General features: G+C 41.0%; 1 protein-coding gene across 7 annotated transcripts in view; it reads right to left on the bottom strand.

The window, feature by feature from the left end:
* LOC114856775 (NT-3 growth factor receptor-like) overlaps nt 1-16,803 on the bottom strand; it is a 110,764-nt gene that overhangs the window by 54,527 nt on the left and 39,434 nt on the right. For all 7 annotated transcript variants that reach the window (XR_003786129.3, XR_003786130.3, XM_029152483.3 and 4 more), the window contains one exon: nt 11,639-11,710. Coding sequence is in view for 5 of the 7 variants with exons in the window: in XM_029152483.3 (XP_029008316.1) it covers nt 11,639-11,710 (72 nt within the window). In the remaining 2 variants the exon portion in view is untranslated. The remainder of the gene's footprint in view (nt 1-11,638; nt 11,711-16,803) is intronic.

The following is a 16,803-nucleotide window of genomic DNA, read 5'->3' as shown; positions in this document are numbered from 1 at the left end:
TGATAAGTACTGGAAAGGCCAGTTTGGTCTATTCCATCCCAACATTCAGACTGACAGACGCTTCATCACACTCACACACATGCAGAGATTTGTGATGATGTAATATGTGAGCCCTTGAAACCCAAGTCTTTCCTGTTTTGGATCAGTTTAGATTCCTAAACAAGGCCAATAATTCTGTGTCATTAAACATGCAGTGGGACCGCTGATACAGCGCTCTACCCTCACCTTCATCAATGTCTTTCACTGACCTACAGTCACTGTTGAATGGCATGTGCCACTCTTTCCCCTCACACTGTACTCCGTGTGGTGCATTTATGTGACTGTGAGCCAAGATGAGCTTGGTTCTGACAGGAGTCATGATGACTGTATAGTGATCAAAGCTATGGTGACGCTGTGGCTTGGCAGGATGTCTTCTAATCTTATGTAGCGCATCGTGCTCAGAAAGATCCATTCATGGCCTCCTTCTGTCCTCAGCATGAATGCTACCTAGGATTCGTGGAACCATTAACATGTTTGGCTCTTGGGAAACCACAGCATCCACCACAGATGCCTTTGTCTTTTGGTGCCAGAACTGTGCATATACTGTACATGTAGGTCATCAAGTGACAGATTCCAAAAGTTAACAACTGTAAAATGTGTTTGTGGTTAGATGTGTTTTCACACACCAGTGCAACTTTGCATTATTTATGTTTAAGTGCAAATATCTGGTCTTCACTAATGCTCTTCCTGAGAACATCTTAGTTTAAAGTAATATACTGAGCAGGCATTACAAATGTAATCCACATACAAAAATCAAACCTATTTGTCATCATAACGGTGCATCAATGTATTCATGTTAAAACTCAAAATAAGATGAAGGGGTTGGAATAATCAGGAAGAGCGAGATTGTTCACAGCATGAGACACAAAAGGCAGCGAAGACCTTCTAAACAAGTATCTGCTTTGGTTTGTATACTGTAAGACTGCAAGTTAAGATCAGGATGCACCAACTAAAAACATCATCGTCACTGCATTACTTACTGTTACTTACTTATTACTGCATTACATAAAGGTCACTTTCTTATCTTTCACATGTCAATAGTGTGTTAACGTTAGGGCCTATTTACACCAAACCTCACACAAATCAGGTGAGGTTTGTTGTTGTGTGGCCAAAGGAGATGTGCCACAGACCTAATCGCCTCACCCACCGCCCTGAGGAGTGTGATGTAAATTACTTGCTTTGAAGCAGAGATAACCCTTCTCTCATTAATATAACACAGATAACCCCTGACTTTTATTACAGGTGTGGAGGCATGAACAGGGAATCAGATGAGAACAGCACACTAAGGCAGCAGGATGAGCCATGCCAATGACTCAGGTCATCCAGAAACCAAGTGCAGTTATCAAACGTGCATTGACCAGGAGGATGTCATAACTATGTAACACCTAGTGGCCATAGTAAACATGACAATGTGCAACAAAGAGCAGCGAGTGTGATTCTGTGGAAACAAATAAAAAAGAGCAACTGTCATTATAAAACTATGGAGCATGAAACACATTTTATCCAACTCAAGAGGGATCAAATATTCTTTCACCATACTCAGACCTATTGTTAATACATCCTTGATGGAACGATAGCGCATTTACACGGGCTAAAGTGTGCAGCAGAGGCACCTTGAGCACATCAGTAGATGATAAAGAAAACATGAATCAAACACGGCCTGGACTCTAGGACTGATGAGGTAAACAGCACTGATGCAGAAAAGCTGTGTGGAACATAGTGACACAGACACAGTGATGTTGGCATGGCAATGCTTCCCTAAACATGATCTGGTTCTAATCTGTAGTTTCTGTTGTAGTGGTGTTATCTGTGAACCACATCAGGTAACTCTAAAAATCACTAATCACTAATTTATCCTAAAACTGAACCTTCTCATCTCACGGCCACTTTTCAGCTACTGACTAACAGCTGTTCTGCACATTAAGTAAGGAAGACAGGTAAATATTTTCTGGCACAGGTGTGTTGTTATCTACAAGTAGCTTGCTTTACTGTAAATGTATTTGTGCAGTACATGTGAGTATAAATAGATTAAGCCACAACCATCACAGGAGCCTGAAACGGGTTTTAGTTGTGTGGATGATGGAAGCTGCAGCTCAGCTTTGCAGCCTCAACCTGTGAGAATGTACCATTAGCACTGTGAATAGTGTGTATAGACCACATAATTGTGCCTCGACCCAGTTGTTCTGGATGCGACATGCATAAAACAACTGATATTATATGACGTAACAGGTCCTTCACAGCTCTGCTAAAAGCTTGCATTTCACTGTGCTATGATGTACAGTAGATGCAGAAAAGCTGTCACGCCTCCACTCTCCCCTTCACTCTACCCACTGTGATGCCCCTGACTCTTCCCTGGATTGTGGCCAGATGACAGCATCAGCCTAGTACATGCTGCTGTGCTACCTGCATGTGTAAAAGAGTCTAATTTGGGTCATGAATCATGCCGAACATCTTAACAAGCTGCTATCATAACATTCACAGAATATATTGCTACAGGGCACACAAAAGTCTGTTCTTCTGTATGAAGCATGGAGCTTTGGATCAGATATCAGGCTTTCCCTTTGAAAATTTTCTTGGGAAACTGAGAAGACTGATAAGAAGCCCTCTGAATCCCTACTGTAGGCTCAAGTGAGTCGTACATTTTCAGAGATGGACAGTACTGTACATGCAATGCTGACACTTTCTTGAGACAAACAATCTTCAGAGATGTTCATCAAAATAGACCTTTGCAATCTGGCTTTACTGAAGATGTTCAGCAGTTCCATCCATCCATCGCACTCCCTAGTGCGGGGTCACGGGGGTGCTGGAGCCTATCCCAGCTGGCTACGGGCGAGAGGCTGGACAGGTCGCCAGTCCATCGCAGGGCAACACATAGACAGACAACCATTCACTCACACACACTCACACCTACGGGCAATGGAGAGAAGCCAATCAATATAATGCACGTCTTTGGACTGTGGGAGGAAGCCGGAGAACCCGGAGAGAACCCACGCAAACATGGGCAAACTCCACAGGGCCGCCTCCGGGAATCAAACCCAGAACCCAGAACCTTCTTGCTGTGAGGCGACAGTGCTACCCACCGCACCACCGTGCCGCCCTTTGTTCAGCAGTTGTGCATGGGAAATTTGTTTTGAAAACACTTGGTAAAGACAGCTGTGTAAAAGTAGGACAGAAAATAATTAAAGTGTGTAACTTCCTGATCCATGGTAAGTGTTACATAGTAGATTTAGAATACAACCAACAAGAGGCCTTGTATATTGTATGCATCCTCTTGATTCCAGACAGTTGGGTATCTGTGTGGTGTCTAAACTCATCATCACTGCAATGCTGCCAACTTGACAGGCAAGTTAGGAAATGTCCAAGGCTGCCTTACTAAGACAAGTTTGCAGTTTTTCCTCTCATGCATGGATATTAAGGAGGGCAACACTCCTGATGTAAGTCACGTGTAGGTAAACAATAAATAGAATTTCTGTCCAAAATATGTGATACAATATAATCAGATAATCCTTGCTAGTTTTGACAAACGATCTTGCTTCCTAGAATAAATTAACAAATCAAAACTGTATTTGTTATGGTGTGCGTGTCATTTGGAAATGTTGTAAATTGTGTTCAAAAAATGTCTTACTGTTCTAAATTTTACATTTTCAATGTTTTCTTTTTTCTATGTTTTTGCAGCTACTGTACGGTGCATAGTTGCAGAAAGACAAGCTGCAAAATGTTTAACATTTATACAGTTATATTTCAGAAAACAAATGAAGTTGAGGTGGTTCCTGCTGCGTGGGTCTGCAATGGTCAGTGCTTTTGGCCTCCTTACAAGAATGCTGACACTGTGAGAATAAAATAAACATCTAATAATACTCTTTAGCTCAAAATTCAACGATGAAGATGATGATTAATAGTTCAACCATAACCAATGGTTAGTGAGTGGACTTATTTGATACTACTTAAACTTTACAGTGGGATCATTAGACCTGAATACTAATTTTTAAGTTTTAGAGCTTTGGACCTGACAGACAATGAATATTCACACTTTTAGGCATTAAATAAACAAAGCGTAGGGTGTTTTTGTATGTTTTTTGGAGCAGGTTTATGTTGGCTGAATTGATATTTGTTGGCAATGAATGATGTTGTTTATCTTCAACTACCATTTTGTAAAAACTGGGTGCCAGTAGGACCAGAACTCCGTGTGAAATTCAGTTGGGAATCCATCTGGCCCTGGAGCTTTTTTATAGCTACTTGCAGAGCTTCATGTAGTTCTGCGCAAGACAACAATAAGTCTAGCATTGTGCTTTGTTCTTCCTTTAACTTTGGCAGTTCTAGTTTATTCAGAAATGACTCTATGGCTGAGGTGGATGGATCTATTTGGGCTGTATATATCTCTTGGTAAAAGGTATCATTTATTTCATAGTGGTCATGAGTAATGCTCCCTTCCTTATTAGTTATTGAATGTATCATTAGTTTCTCTTTATTATTTTTTTAAATAGTTAGCTAAAAATATACCACAGTTGTTAGCATGATAAAGGTTCTGATCTAACTGATCTATCAAAAACTGAGTTTTGCAATCAATTATATTATTTAAATTAGCTTTAGATTCCTTAGGTCTTCTATGACATCATTGGTTCGAGAGGCTGCATATTTAATCTCTAGAGATTTTATTTTTTGCTCTAATTCTAATTCAAGTAGCATGCCCTTTTTTTGTGTGTGATGAAGTTATTCTACCACGCATAACTGCCTTCACAGTCTCCCAAAGAACACAGGGTGAGGTTCCTGGTGTATTCTTGATTTCTATAAAGGTTGCCCATTCTCTCCTGACATAACTGATGAAGTCTTGAACATTGACTAATGATGTGTTAAACCTCCAATTCCTGCTTGATGGTGTGACTGTCTTAATCAATGAAATGGACACTGGTGCATGATCACTGATTGTGATGGAGTGAATAGTGGTGTCAGACACTGAGTTATTTACTAAAATATAATCTATACGGGAGTGAGAGTGGTGAACTGGCGAGAAGAAGGTGTATTCCCTGGATGTAGGATGAAGAGAACGCCATGTGTCACAGAGACCGAAGTCATCCATGTACTGTTTTAAGGTCTGTACTGATTGCCAGTTCCTGTTGCTCACAGCTTTGCTTAGCCTGTCCAACTCTGGGTTAAATACTAAATTAAAGTCCCCTCCTACTATAAGTTTGGAACCAGAGTGAGCAGACAGTGGTGTGAAGAAGCTGTGAAACAAAGAGGGGTCGTCAACATTAGGACCATACACATTAGCTGTGCAATGTTCAATGTTTCCTATCAAGATATTAATGATTATATATCTTCCTTCTGGATCTACAATAGTATCAATATAAATAAAGTTAATCTTTTTACTTATCAGAATGGCGACCCCTCTTTGTTTAGAATTGTAACCGGCTAAGTAACCATGTGGGAACTCTGTTGATGCCAGAGTGTAATCTATAGTTTTGGGAATATGAGTTTCTTGTAGTAAAGAAATGTCTGCTTGTAGGGTTTTCAAATGGTTAAATATTTTAAAGAGCTTCTCCTTCTTGTTGATTCCACGTACATTCCAAGTGACAATCTTCAATGGTGACAAAACTTACCTGACTGCTGTGGATCAATAGTCTTGTGTGTATGTAGTGTGACAGACTTTAAGTGTGTGTGAATTGCCACTATTAATATCGAATTACAAAATGTAAAATGCATTTTCAAATTGAATGACGATATTGCACATTGAATTGCCAATTGACAAATGTATTGTGAATTGGATCCTGAGTCTGAAAAACTTCCATATATTTGGGCATCACCTCGAAATCAGTAAAGTAATTTATGAAATCCTTGTTATATTTTGGTGGCCTATAGAAAACAGTGCATAGTACGGGAGAAGAGCAGCCAAGTTCAAATATACAAAGTTCAAAGCTATAAGGAAATAGGCAGGAAAAGCTCTTTACACTTGTATATGCTTCTGAATAGTGGCAATTCCTCTGCCTCATCCCAATGTACGCGGTGCGTTAAAATCAATCACAATCTGGAGGTAAAAGTTGGAAAGACGCTGGATTCACCAGCATTCACCCACGACTCTCTCAACACAGAGAAATCCAAGATGTTAGATGTAAAGAAATCTGAGGAGGAACGGTTTGTCGCTAGCAATTTAGCATCCAGAAGGCCAAACCCGGTAGTACCCGGGCTTGTAGCAGGTCCAAGAGTACGTCCGCAAGTTCCGCAGGTCCACGCCATGCTAACACTGGCGAGGAGAGGGGAGGAAGCGGAGGTGAAACGGCCCATCGGGAACAACAATCGGCACCAACCATGCGTTGAGGGGCATCAGTGAACACCACGAGGGAAAGAAATGAGGGGCGGCTCCGTCCTCCGTCAGAGAGGTAACAGGCAAGGCGAGACAGGTCTTCAGGCGAACCAGCCATTCGCCTTGATTACCGTGATAAAGATGGTGTTACTTGCGCAGGGGTGACACAGGTGTACGATAAAGGTGCGCTGGAATCTCTGATAAAAACGGAGGCAATGCCTTATGTCCCCTATACGTGATCCACATTGGATTATTAACGGATGGCCTAAAATTCAGTAAAGTTTCTAAACTGAACCAGTAGCGAATTCACAGTATTAAGGATAACTTAAAAACATAAGAACAAACAAAGTCGGCAAGTCTTACACACTGGCGCCATCTTGTCTTCTTGACTACCTATCTTTCTTACATTTCATTACATTTTTTAGCTGAACTTTTTATCAACCACTTTCAGCCATTTTTTCAAATGTTTTAGTTTTTCTTGAGAAATTAATTTAATATTACAGCATTCAGCAATATTTGCAAATTTACAGCACAATGCGTTAAGGATAATGCACCATAACAGGCTATGTACCACAGGCTTTTAAGGTGGCTGTGGTCAAACCTCTATTGAAAAAAACAACCCTGGACCCTGGAGAACTAGCCAACTATAGGCCATTTCAAATTTACTCTTTTTTTAAGATTTTTGAAAAAATTGTGGCTAAACAATTATCTGACCACGTGAGTGGAAATAACCTGTACGAAGATTTTCAGTCAGGATTTAGAAAACATCATAGCACAGAAACCGCTCTGGTTAGAGTCACTAATGATCTTCTCTTAGCTTCGGACAATGGTCAAGTTTCTGTCCTTGTCCTGTTACAGTAGATCTTAGTGCTGCATTTGACACAATTGATCATAACATTCTATTACAGACACTAGAACATAGAATCGGGATTAATGGAACAGCATTGGGATGGTTAAAATCCTTTTGTTGAACAGATTCCAGTTTGTTCATGTTAATGAAGAATTCTCCACATGCACAAGGATTAGCTATGGAGTACCACAGGGTTCTGTGCTGGGTCCAATTCTGTTTAGCCTATACATGTCTCCTCTAGGTGAGATTATTAGAAAGCATTCTATTAATTTTCATTTTTACGCAGATGATACTCAGCTATATATGTCCTTGGAACCAAATGAAACAGATCAACTAGTCAAAATTCAGGGTTGTTTAAAAGACATCAAATCCTGGATGTCCCAAAACTTCCTTCAACTAAACTCAGATAAAACCGAAATTCTTATTGTTGGGCCTAAAAATCTGAGAGAGACACTATTGAGTCCGATAGCCACCCTGGATGGCATAACATTAGCTTCAGATTCTACTGTGAGGAACATTGGTGTCATCTTTGATCAGGATCTCTCTTTTACATCATACATTAAACAAATCTCCAGAACTGCCTACTTCCATTTTAGAAATAGAGGTAAAATCAGAAGCATCCTCTCTCAGAGCGATGCAGAGAAACTGATCCATGCATTTGTTACCTCTAGGCTGGACTACTGTAACTCCTTACTCATAGGATGTCCTAACAGCTCCTTAAAAAGCTTTAGGCTTTTTAAGGAGCTGTTAGCTCCAGCTATTCAAAATGCTGCAGCCAGAGTTCTGACAGGACTTAGAAAGAGAGATCACATTTCTCCTACGTTAGCTTCTCTGCACTGGCTGCCTCTAAAATCTAGGATAGAATTTAAAAAGGTTAAATTTAAATTTAAATTTAAAAAATTTAAAGGTCTCCTACTCACCTACAAAGTACTCAATGATAAAGCTCCTTCTTATCTTAAAGACCTCATAGTTCCTTATGCTCCCAGCAGAACACTTCGTTCTCAGAGCGCTGGGTTTCTGTGGTTCCTAGAGTGTTTAAATGTAGAACAGGGGGCAGAGCTTTTAGCTACCAAGCTCCTCTCCTCTGGAACCAGCTCCCTCTTCTGGTTCGAGATGCTGACACACTCTCCACCTTTAAGATCTGGCTTAAAACCTTCCTTTTTGATAAAGCTTATAGTTAGAGATGGTTCAGGTCACTGGCAATGATTGTTAGTCACAGGAACCATCTCTTAGTTAAGCTGCAATAGACATAGACTGCTGAGGGACTTAATTTGTACACTGAACTCCTCTGTTTCCTTCTACCTCTTCTGTCCAATAACCTCCCATCATTGTACCATGTTTAACTAACCGTGTCTCTTTCTCTCCAGTAGTTGTGCTTCTCTCCCTCTCCCCCCTCTCTTTGTCCTCACCTACAGGTATCATAGGACTCAAACTTTGGTGTCTGTGATGGGCAGCTGCGGATCCAACCACCCTGCCTGTGCTCTGTTGTTACTTGTTGTTGTTGCTGTGCTTTTCTCTCTCTCTATCCTCTCACCCCAACCGGTCGAGGCAGATGGCCGCCCACATCCAGCCTGGTTCTGCTGGAGGTTTCTTCCTCGTTAGAGAGGGAGTTTTTCCTCTCCACTGTTGCTGTCAAATTAAATGCTTGCTGTATGTGGGATTTGTTGGGTTTAGTTGTGTGAGGTTTTAAACCTTACTTTGTAAAGTGCCTTAAGATAACTTTGTTGTGATTTGGCGCTATATAAATAAAATTGAATTGAATTGAATTAACAGAAAGTGGTGTGAGGCGTGACATTTTCACTGGTTTTGCATCAGAATCCCTACATTTACTGTACATCAGTACTGCCCCTTACAATCAGTTGTAATTTTTAGTTTTTTAATAAATAACAATATCTTGAGTATGGTAATCTTATTAAGAGGTTAAATCAATTATTTTCCAATCCAGAGAAGGTTCTGCAGCTTTGTCCTTTGACTTACAGAGACTGATTGCGAAATCAAAGCCTTGTGACACACTGATCACACAGTTGGGTTGAAATCAACACAATGCTTGACACCTTTTGACACAGTCAAAACATTGACATCTTCTGGTTGTGTGTGAGAACTGCATCAGAGCAAACTGACCATCAAACTCTCACTGATACATGGTTGTTCAGGATCACAGTCCGTGATTCTTTTTTCAAATAAAATTTATTTAATCAAAAGTGTGCAAATATGTTTGATTGTCAGATGTTAAAAAAATCGTTTCCACAGAACATAGCTTTATTCCGCTTTTCAGAGACTGATGTCTGACTATTACTATATTTTTATTGGATTTGTGACTTTTCAAAATGTAGTTGTGGGTATCTTTAATTACAGTTTTGGACTAGTCATAAATACATTACAGATATATGTGTGAAACATGTCTGTCTTATAGATGTTGATGGATAAATTATAATTTCTTAGCATAGAAATTATGGAGCAATCTGAGTGTCTGTTCATTCTTAAATATTACCCAGGGGCAACTTTTGGTCAACCCTTATTGAAAATTGGTTTTCCTTTAATTCTCACTAGTTAATGAGACTAATTCACTGTAATCATGAATAAAACCAAAACTTCATTTAATTTAATTAAATGTAAATGTTGAATATTAACTTTTTAAACGTTTATGTTTAAGCAATCTACTAAGAAAAGTCATACATCATTAATTCCCTTCGGGATATTTTAGTTTCTAGCAGGATCAAATGGGCTTAAACTGAAAAACTCCTGTTTTACAGTATAGGTAACACCAGACCCACTGAGCCACCCTTTTGGAACCATTAAAGGAGTCTGTACTTTAGGAAGCAATAAAGTACAAATTGTTTATAAAAAGTTCATATTTTGTGTGTATATTGTTTATCAATAACCAATCAACCTTATATATTAACCTCATATATGTATAGTTATATTTCTTTTTTCTTAAAAAAAGTTTGCTGCGTCTTCTGGTCAACCCTCAGTCGACCTCCTCCAGTTTGCATATGAACACCATCTAGGAGTGGATGACGCCATTATACATCTGCTTCATCACACCTACAGCCAGCTGGACCAGCCTGGCGCCTTAGTGAGAATCATGTTCTTTGATTTTTCCAGTGCATTTAACACTATTCGGCCTACATTGAAACTGAAGGACATGCAGGTTGAGCCCCCCTTGATTTCATGAATCATGGACTACTTTACCAACCGTCCCCAGTACCTTCGCCTGCAGAACTGTGTGTCTGACACCATGGTCTGCAACACAGGTGCTTCACAGGGGACGGTCCTGTCTCCCTTCCTCTTCACTGTATACTGTACCTCCTACTTCAGGTACAACTCAGAGTCCTGTCATCTCCAGAACTTCTCTGATGACTCTGCTATTGTGAGATCTATCCACAATGGTGATGTCACAGAGTACCAGGAAGTGGTGAACAGGTTTGTGGACTTATGTGGACAGAACCAGCTCCAACTGAACATCAGTAAAACTAAGGAGCTGGTGATGGACTTCAGGAAATCCGTGAGTGCTGTCACCGCTCTGACTATTAAAAAGAAAAGGTGGAGATGTTGACTGAGTACAAATACCTTGAAGTGTACAATAAACTGGACTGGAAGAACTCCTCAGCTGTGAACAAGAAGGCTCAGAGCAGGATGTACTTCCTGAGGATGCTCAGGTCCTTTAACGTCTGCAGCTCCATGCTGAGGATGTTCTATGAGTCTGTGGGTCCAGTGTTTTAGGCTGTGGTCTGTGGGGCAGCAGCATGAATGTAGCAGACAGTAACAGACTGGACAAAGTGATCAGGAGGGCTGGTTCTGTTCTGGGGTGGAGCTGGACCCCCTACATGCTGTAGCTGAGAGGAGGATGCTGGTCCAACTCCTCTCCATAGACGACACCTCCACCCCCACACAGTGTGTGGCTGGACAGAGGAGCACCTTCAGCCACAGCTGATCAGTATTAGGTTCTCCATAGAACGCCACCAGAGAACCTTCCTACCGGTGCCATCAGCCTGTACAACTGCTCCTCTGTCTGTAAGGGTTGATCTTCATCCATGCAATAACATGTATAATAAAACTTTAGCTAGTAATTAGATGTGAGGGTATGTAGATGTGTTAACATTCTTATTTTTAATCTCCCTACCTTCTTGTGTGTACCCTTTAACTGTGACAGCGATCAATGTGTGCAAAATAAATCCCTCTGGGATTAATAACGTTTTTTTGAATCTTGAATCTTAAAAACTGTAGACTGTTTTCAGGACAAAAACTATTACATTAACTTAATCTATTCTTTATTCTTAAATTATGTAATGTAATTTAATTTAGCCCCAGCCTGCCATACTGTAAATGTAACTTCTTACTATTTCTATTAATGTGATATAATTACATGGAAAATTTACATGGAAAATGTACATGTAATTAAATTACATAAAGTCCAAGCCCTAATTATTATTTTGGAAACGTGTACTTACAGTTCAGAGAGCTGCAGATGCTCAAAGATCTGCCAGGACAACGTGGTCAGCATTGGGTTCTTGGACAAGTTTCTGAGGAACAGAGAAGGATGACCGTGAGACAGATGTAGGAAACATCATCGAGACAATAACGACAGCAGTTACAAGACGTGTGGAGCAGTTTAATGGTATAGGATTGTATAGTATAGTATAACAATATCTATTATATAGAGAGCTACAACAGACAACAACAATCCAGCACCACTTAACTCCTGTAATACAAAAGTTATGAAAAGTAATAAGAGGACAAACACATTGTTTCCTATCCCACTGGAAGACTTACATACTCATAATGACTGTGTCCAGTAGAGAAAAGGAGTCAGAATAAAAGGAATCTAGTTGTGATTGCGCATTGTTCTCACACAGCTTTGGGTACCTCCTCCTCTACTGGAGTCTAAACTGCCTGAAAACAGTTTTGACAGTCTGCCTGATGGACAGACTTTATCTTGTAGTTCTAAAACTCTGTATTAACTCATAGGTCTGTATGGGGTAAAGCACTTGCCCAGGGATCACAGAATCATGTGTCAAATTGTCTTTGGGAGTGTTATGGGAAAAAATGTTTCTTCCTTATTCTATTCAGTTATTTTATAATTTATGACTTATGTTCTGCAATTAATATCTCGTGTTTTGTCTTCCACCTGTTTTATGCATTTGACATTTCACCTACATTGTTAAATGCTTGTCTCTGCTTGATGGACTCTGGACTCTAACTCCAAACCCGAGGCCGGGGAGTTGTGTCTCTGTCTGTTGAGACTTGGTGCTCCGTCCTCTCTGATAGTCAGACGCCAGTGATGCAGGTGTGAGAATGTAAACATCTCCACACACACAGTGACAGGGATGAGACGGTGCATCAGTCTGATTGGGCCACACACACGTTCCACCGTAGTCGGACAGAGAGGTTAAAAGGCAGAAGCAACTTTAGGATCGTGGGCTCTTTGCATCACACCTTCATGGTGTGTGCACTGATCTCACAGCTGGTTTTTGGTTTGTTGATGTGCACGATCAACATCCATGTTTTTGATTTGCTTTTCCCCATCCATCCATCCATTTTCTGAACCGCTTACTCCCTAGTGCAGGGTCACGGGGGTGCTGGAGCCTATCCCAGCTGGCTATGGGCGAGAGGCAGAGTACACCCTGGATGGGTCGCCAGTCCATCGCAGGGCAACACATAGACACACAACCACTCACACACTCACACCTACGGGCCATGGAGAGAAGCCAATCAACCTAATGCACGTCTTTGGACTGTGGGAGGAAGCCGGAGAACCCGGAGAGAACCCACGCAAACACGGGGAGGACGTGCAAACTCCACACAGAAAGGCACCAGGGCCGCCTCCGGGAATCGAACCCAGAACCTTCTTGCTGTGAGGCGACAGTGCTACCCACCGCACCACCGTGCCGCCCATTTGCTTTCCCCATTATTTTTGTTTTCCTTTATTTTTATAATAAATCACACAAAAGACAACTCTCTCATCTGCCTCTTTATGGGAAATTGCCACCACAGGGAGGAACTCAGAACCCCAACTTTGCTCAAATATGCATTTAAATTTCTGATCCAACCATCCTGCCTGTGGTCAGTTACCATGATTATTACAGTACACCCCTTCTCCCACTATGCTTTTGATTTGGTTGGCTTCGGTATCTTTTTCTTTTTAACAGTCAAATTTATAATGAAGTGCAATATATTTAAATGACAATTTATTCATTGGCTTCAATTTAAAGCTTAATGTGGGACTGTAGTGAATTATAGGTGTTTCCTCCTTGCTTTCTCTTCTTTTTCCTCTTGTCATGATATGAATACTGATGAGGGCCATAATCTTACTTGCTATGAATAATAAACACTGTTACATCACCAGCTGACAGAAGAAGAGAGATGCAGGTGGAATCAAAGCAGAAATGGAGTTAAGCACAGACACAGCTGTGATTTCCTCTTTATTTTACTTTTAGAAGTTAGGGAGAGAGCGTTTTAGAGTCCACATCCTAGCTAGTCAGGAGAGCTCTTGAGTCTGGAGTCTGGGGTTTCCCTGAATTCACATTACAGAATGTGACGAAGCGCAATATACTGGCCATTGGGCAATAAAGTGCATTGCTAACAGCCATTGTCCTACGTCACATCATCACAGACACATCCACAGCATTAGCTTTTCATATTTAATAAATTATTGTCACTTATTAGTGTCGCCTCCACGCATGTTAGCCAGTGTAGAAGCAAGACGTCAGCATGAGTTGGTTTGTTTGTTCACTATCAAGAAAAAAACACCACAGTATGTAAAGAAATAGCTTCAGCAAACAAAAGAGGTTTCATAACAATATTAGCGTCAAACTTTTATACCGGAAAGCAGAATACAACACACACACATGGACTAGCATGCAGGGCCACAGGTATAGTACAGAGACACACCCCAATGTACCAGGACTCTATATTATGAGCTGATTATTAGGAAGGAGCCCTGAATTTACATGTTGACTTCATTTATCAAAGTTTTAATTGTTGTGCTCACTGATTTTCAGCCTTGTTCTTTAACTGCTGCTTGCTCTTTGACTCAATATCTGGATGAATGATCAAACGTACCTGAAGCCTGTAGACAGCCTCATATTGAACTACACAGACTCAGACTGGAACCATTAACCGTTTACGCAGCCACTTTGCTACAACACCACTAGCAGTTAGACATGTTTTTGGTTCCAGGTGAAATGCAGGCAGCAGATAGAAATCTAGTTACTGCTCTATGTCATGCATTGTAAGGTCAGTTCATGAAGTGTAACCGCAGAGACACAGAGGGCACAGTTAATGTTTTTGTTTGTGCACCTCTGTGTGTCTCCAGTTACTGTATGTGTGCATGCGTTAAGGAATCATGTTTCTTTTTAGGTCATCTCTTTCACCAAGGAGTGACTGTAACCTGGTGCACATACATGCTCTCAATGTCGACATGTCGCTGGGAGGCTGAGGCTCAATGACTGATCTTTGGATACATGAAGTGCAACACAACCTCAGCTTCAGCTTGGCAAAACATCTTGTCAAACTAAATGGAAAGGCTAAGTAAAGCAAGCAGTGCTTCATTTCAGCATCTGACTGAGTAGGTTACTGAGACACTGCAGTGATGCAGGTCTGCTGCAGTAGATAGAACCAAAGAAAGTCTCTGCAGCGCTGCATCATTCCCCTGACACACACAAGACATTTATCCTTGTGTTCCTATGGTGTAATATTGTTGTGGTTGTTTAATATTTGCTCATCTCCTGACAAAGTTTAAAGGTGACTCTGAAATAAAACTCTCACCACACGTCCCACCTTCCCTTCTTGATTTGTCTCTTGCTTTTTTTGTTGTTTTCAAACAAAATCCTTAATTGGAGTCTGTAATGGAAAAATTGTGCGTGTGTCTTTTTTCTTATCCAACACACTCGTCATGTGCTGGTTAGGTACAATACTGAGCATTCTTACACAAACAACTAATCTCTTGTGCTGTCACACATCAAGTCTAAACATCTGATGTTCCATTTGACTGACTAATAATTTATGATATATGTTTGTGTTTTACACCCGGACTCTGGCTCCATACTATCTGACTCCCCACCAGACCCAAGGCTGTTAAAGCCAATGCATCTTGTCTTGGAAGCTCGGTGTTCCTTCCTTTGGATAACAAGACACGATGATGCAGAAGAAAGCAAACATTCTCACTCACAGCGAGATAAGGTGGCGCAAACAATTCCATTGCTGCAGAGAGACATTCCACCAGAGCCAGAGAAAGGGGTTAAAAGGCAGAGACAACTTGAGGATCGTGGGCTCTTTGCATCACACCTTCGTGGTGTGTGCACTGATCTCCCCAGCTGGTTTTTGGTTTGTTGATGTGCACGATCAACATCCATGCTTTTTATTTGCTTTCCCCATTATTTTTTTTACCTTTTATTTTTATAATAAATCTCACAAAAGACTCTCATCTGCTTCTTTATGGGAAATTTCCACCACAGTTTTGACGTCACAAACAGGAATCCCTGCAGGTCGTCTGGACGGTGTGACCAGGGACGATAGTCCTGAGGACTAGGTTCGCTCAGCCTCCAAACCTCTACAGCTGTTCTGAGTGGGAGGACTGCTCACGCGTCTGGATCGCCTCTGATGAGATCCACAAACTCAAATTCAAACTCAAATCTTAATTAACTTGGCTCGGTCAGTGAGAGAGGTTTCTTTGTGGTGATTGATTTGATTTGGAAAAAACAACAACAAATGATTGGAACTTTTATTTTTAATTTGGCTGAAACATTTCAATTGGCTGAAAAAAAAAGAAATCTTCTATTTGGTTGAAACACAAAATTTGATTAGGAAAATTAATTAGATCAAAAAAATAATAATCCCAATACGTTTGCAGAGGGAAGTGTTTTTGAGATACGAGGGACCCGGGCCTTGGAGGGGCCTGACGGTGAGGGAGCACTTCCGAGAACTCTGTCGCTGATCTGAGCGGTTCCCTTTCTACGGAGACGTCCGTGGAAGAGAAATTTCGAAAAAAGGTTCCGGCCGGAACACAAAAAAGTCTAAGGCAGAAAACCGCCGGGACTCTGAAAGATGGGTTCGGGGCGATCTAAGTCTCCACCACCAGACTGCAGCATTACAAAAGTAAAAGTAATTAAGTAAAAAGTAAATATGGTTATTAGTGCGTTTCATGTTTCCATGAGTGGGAAACTGGTTATGGGTTCAAAAGGAGAATCGCTTAGTGTAAAAGACATATGCACCTTAAAAGAAAAATTAGATACAAAAGATGAGATTTGAAAAAGCAAAACTATCAAAACTAAAGCCCTAAAAGAAAGCAAAAGGGAGAAAAAAGGAGATAACAACTCTGGGGAAGAATTGTTTGCACTCTGCCACACACACACATACACCAAACACACACATCATGCCAAGAGCAAATGCTCCCATTGTTTCTGCTCTCTATTCTAATGCAGAACTGAGCGCGATGAGGGTAAATCCGGATCTGGACTCCTTTCCCACCATCAGCAGAAGAACCGAAGGAGAAGAAGCGCCGACCAACAACCAGAACGGGGTGGAAGCTCTGACACCACAGCAGCTGGAGGACACAGACCACAGCATGGACGCCTCAGCGACTCTCACAACGTCTGCAGCCATCACGTTCTGGGCT

Source organism: Betta splendens, chromosome 6, assembly GCF_900634795.4.
Source record: "Betta splendens chromosome 6, fBetSpl5.4, whole genome shotgun sequence".
Classification (NCBI taxonomy): Eukaryota; Metazoa; Chordata; class Actinopteri; order Anabantiformes; family Osphronemidae; genus Betta; species Betta splendens.
The sequence above is the reverse complement of the archived record's forward strand: the minus strand, read 5'-3'. Positions and strand labels throughout refer to the sequence as shown.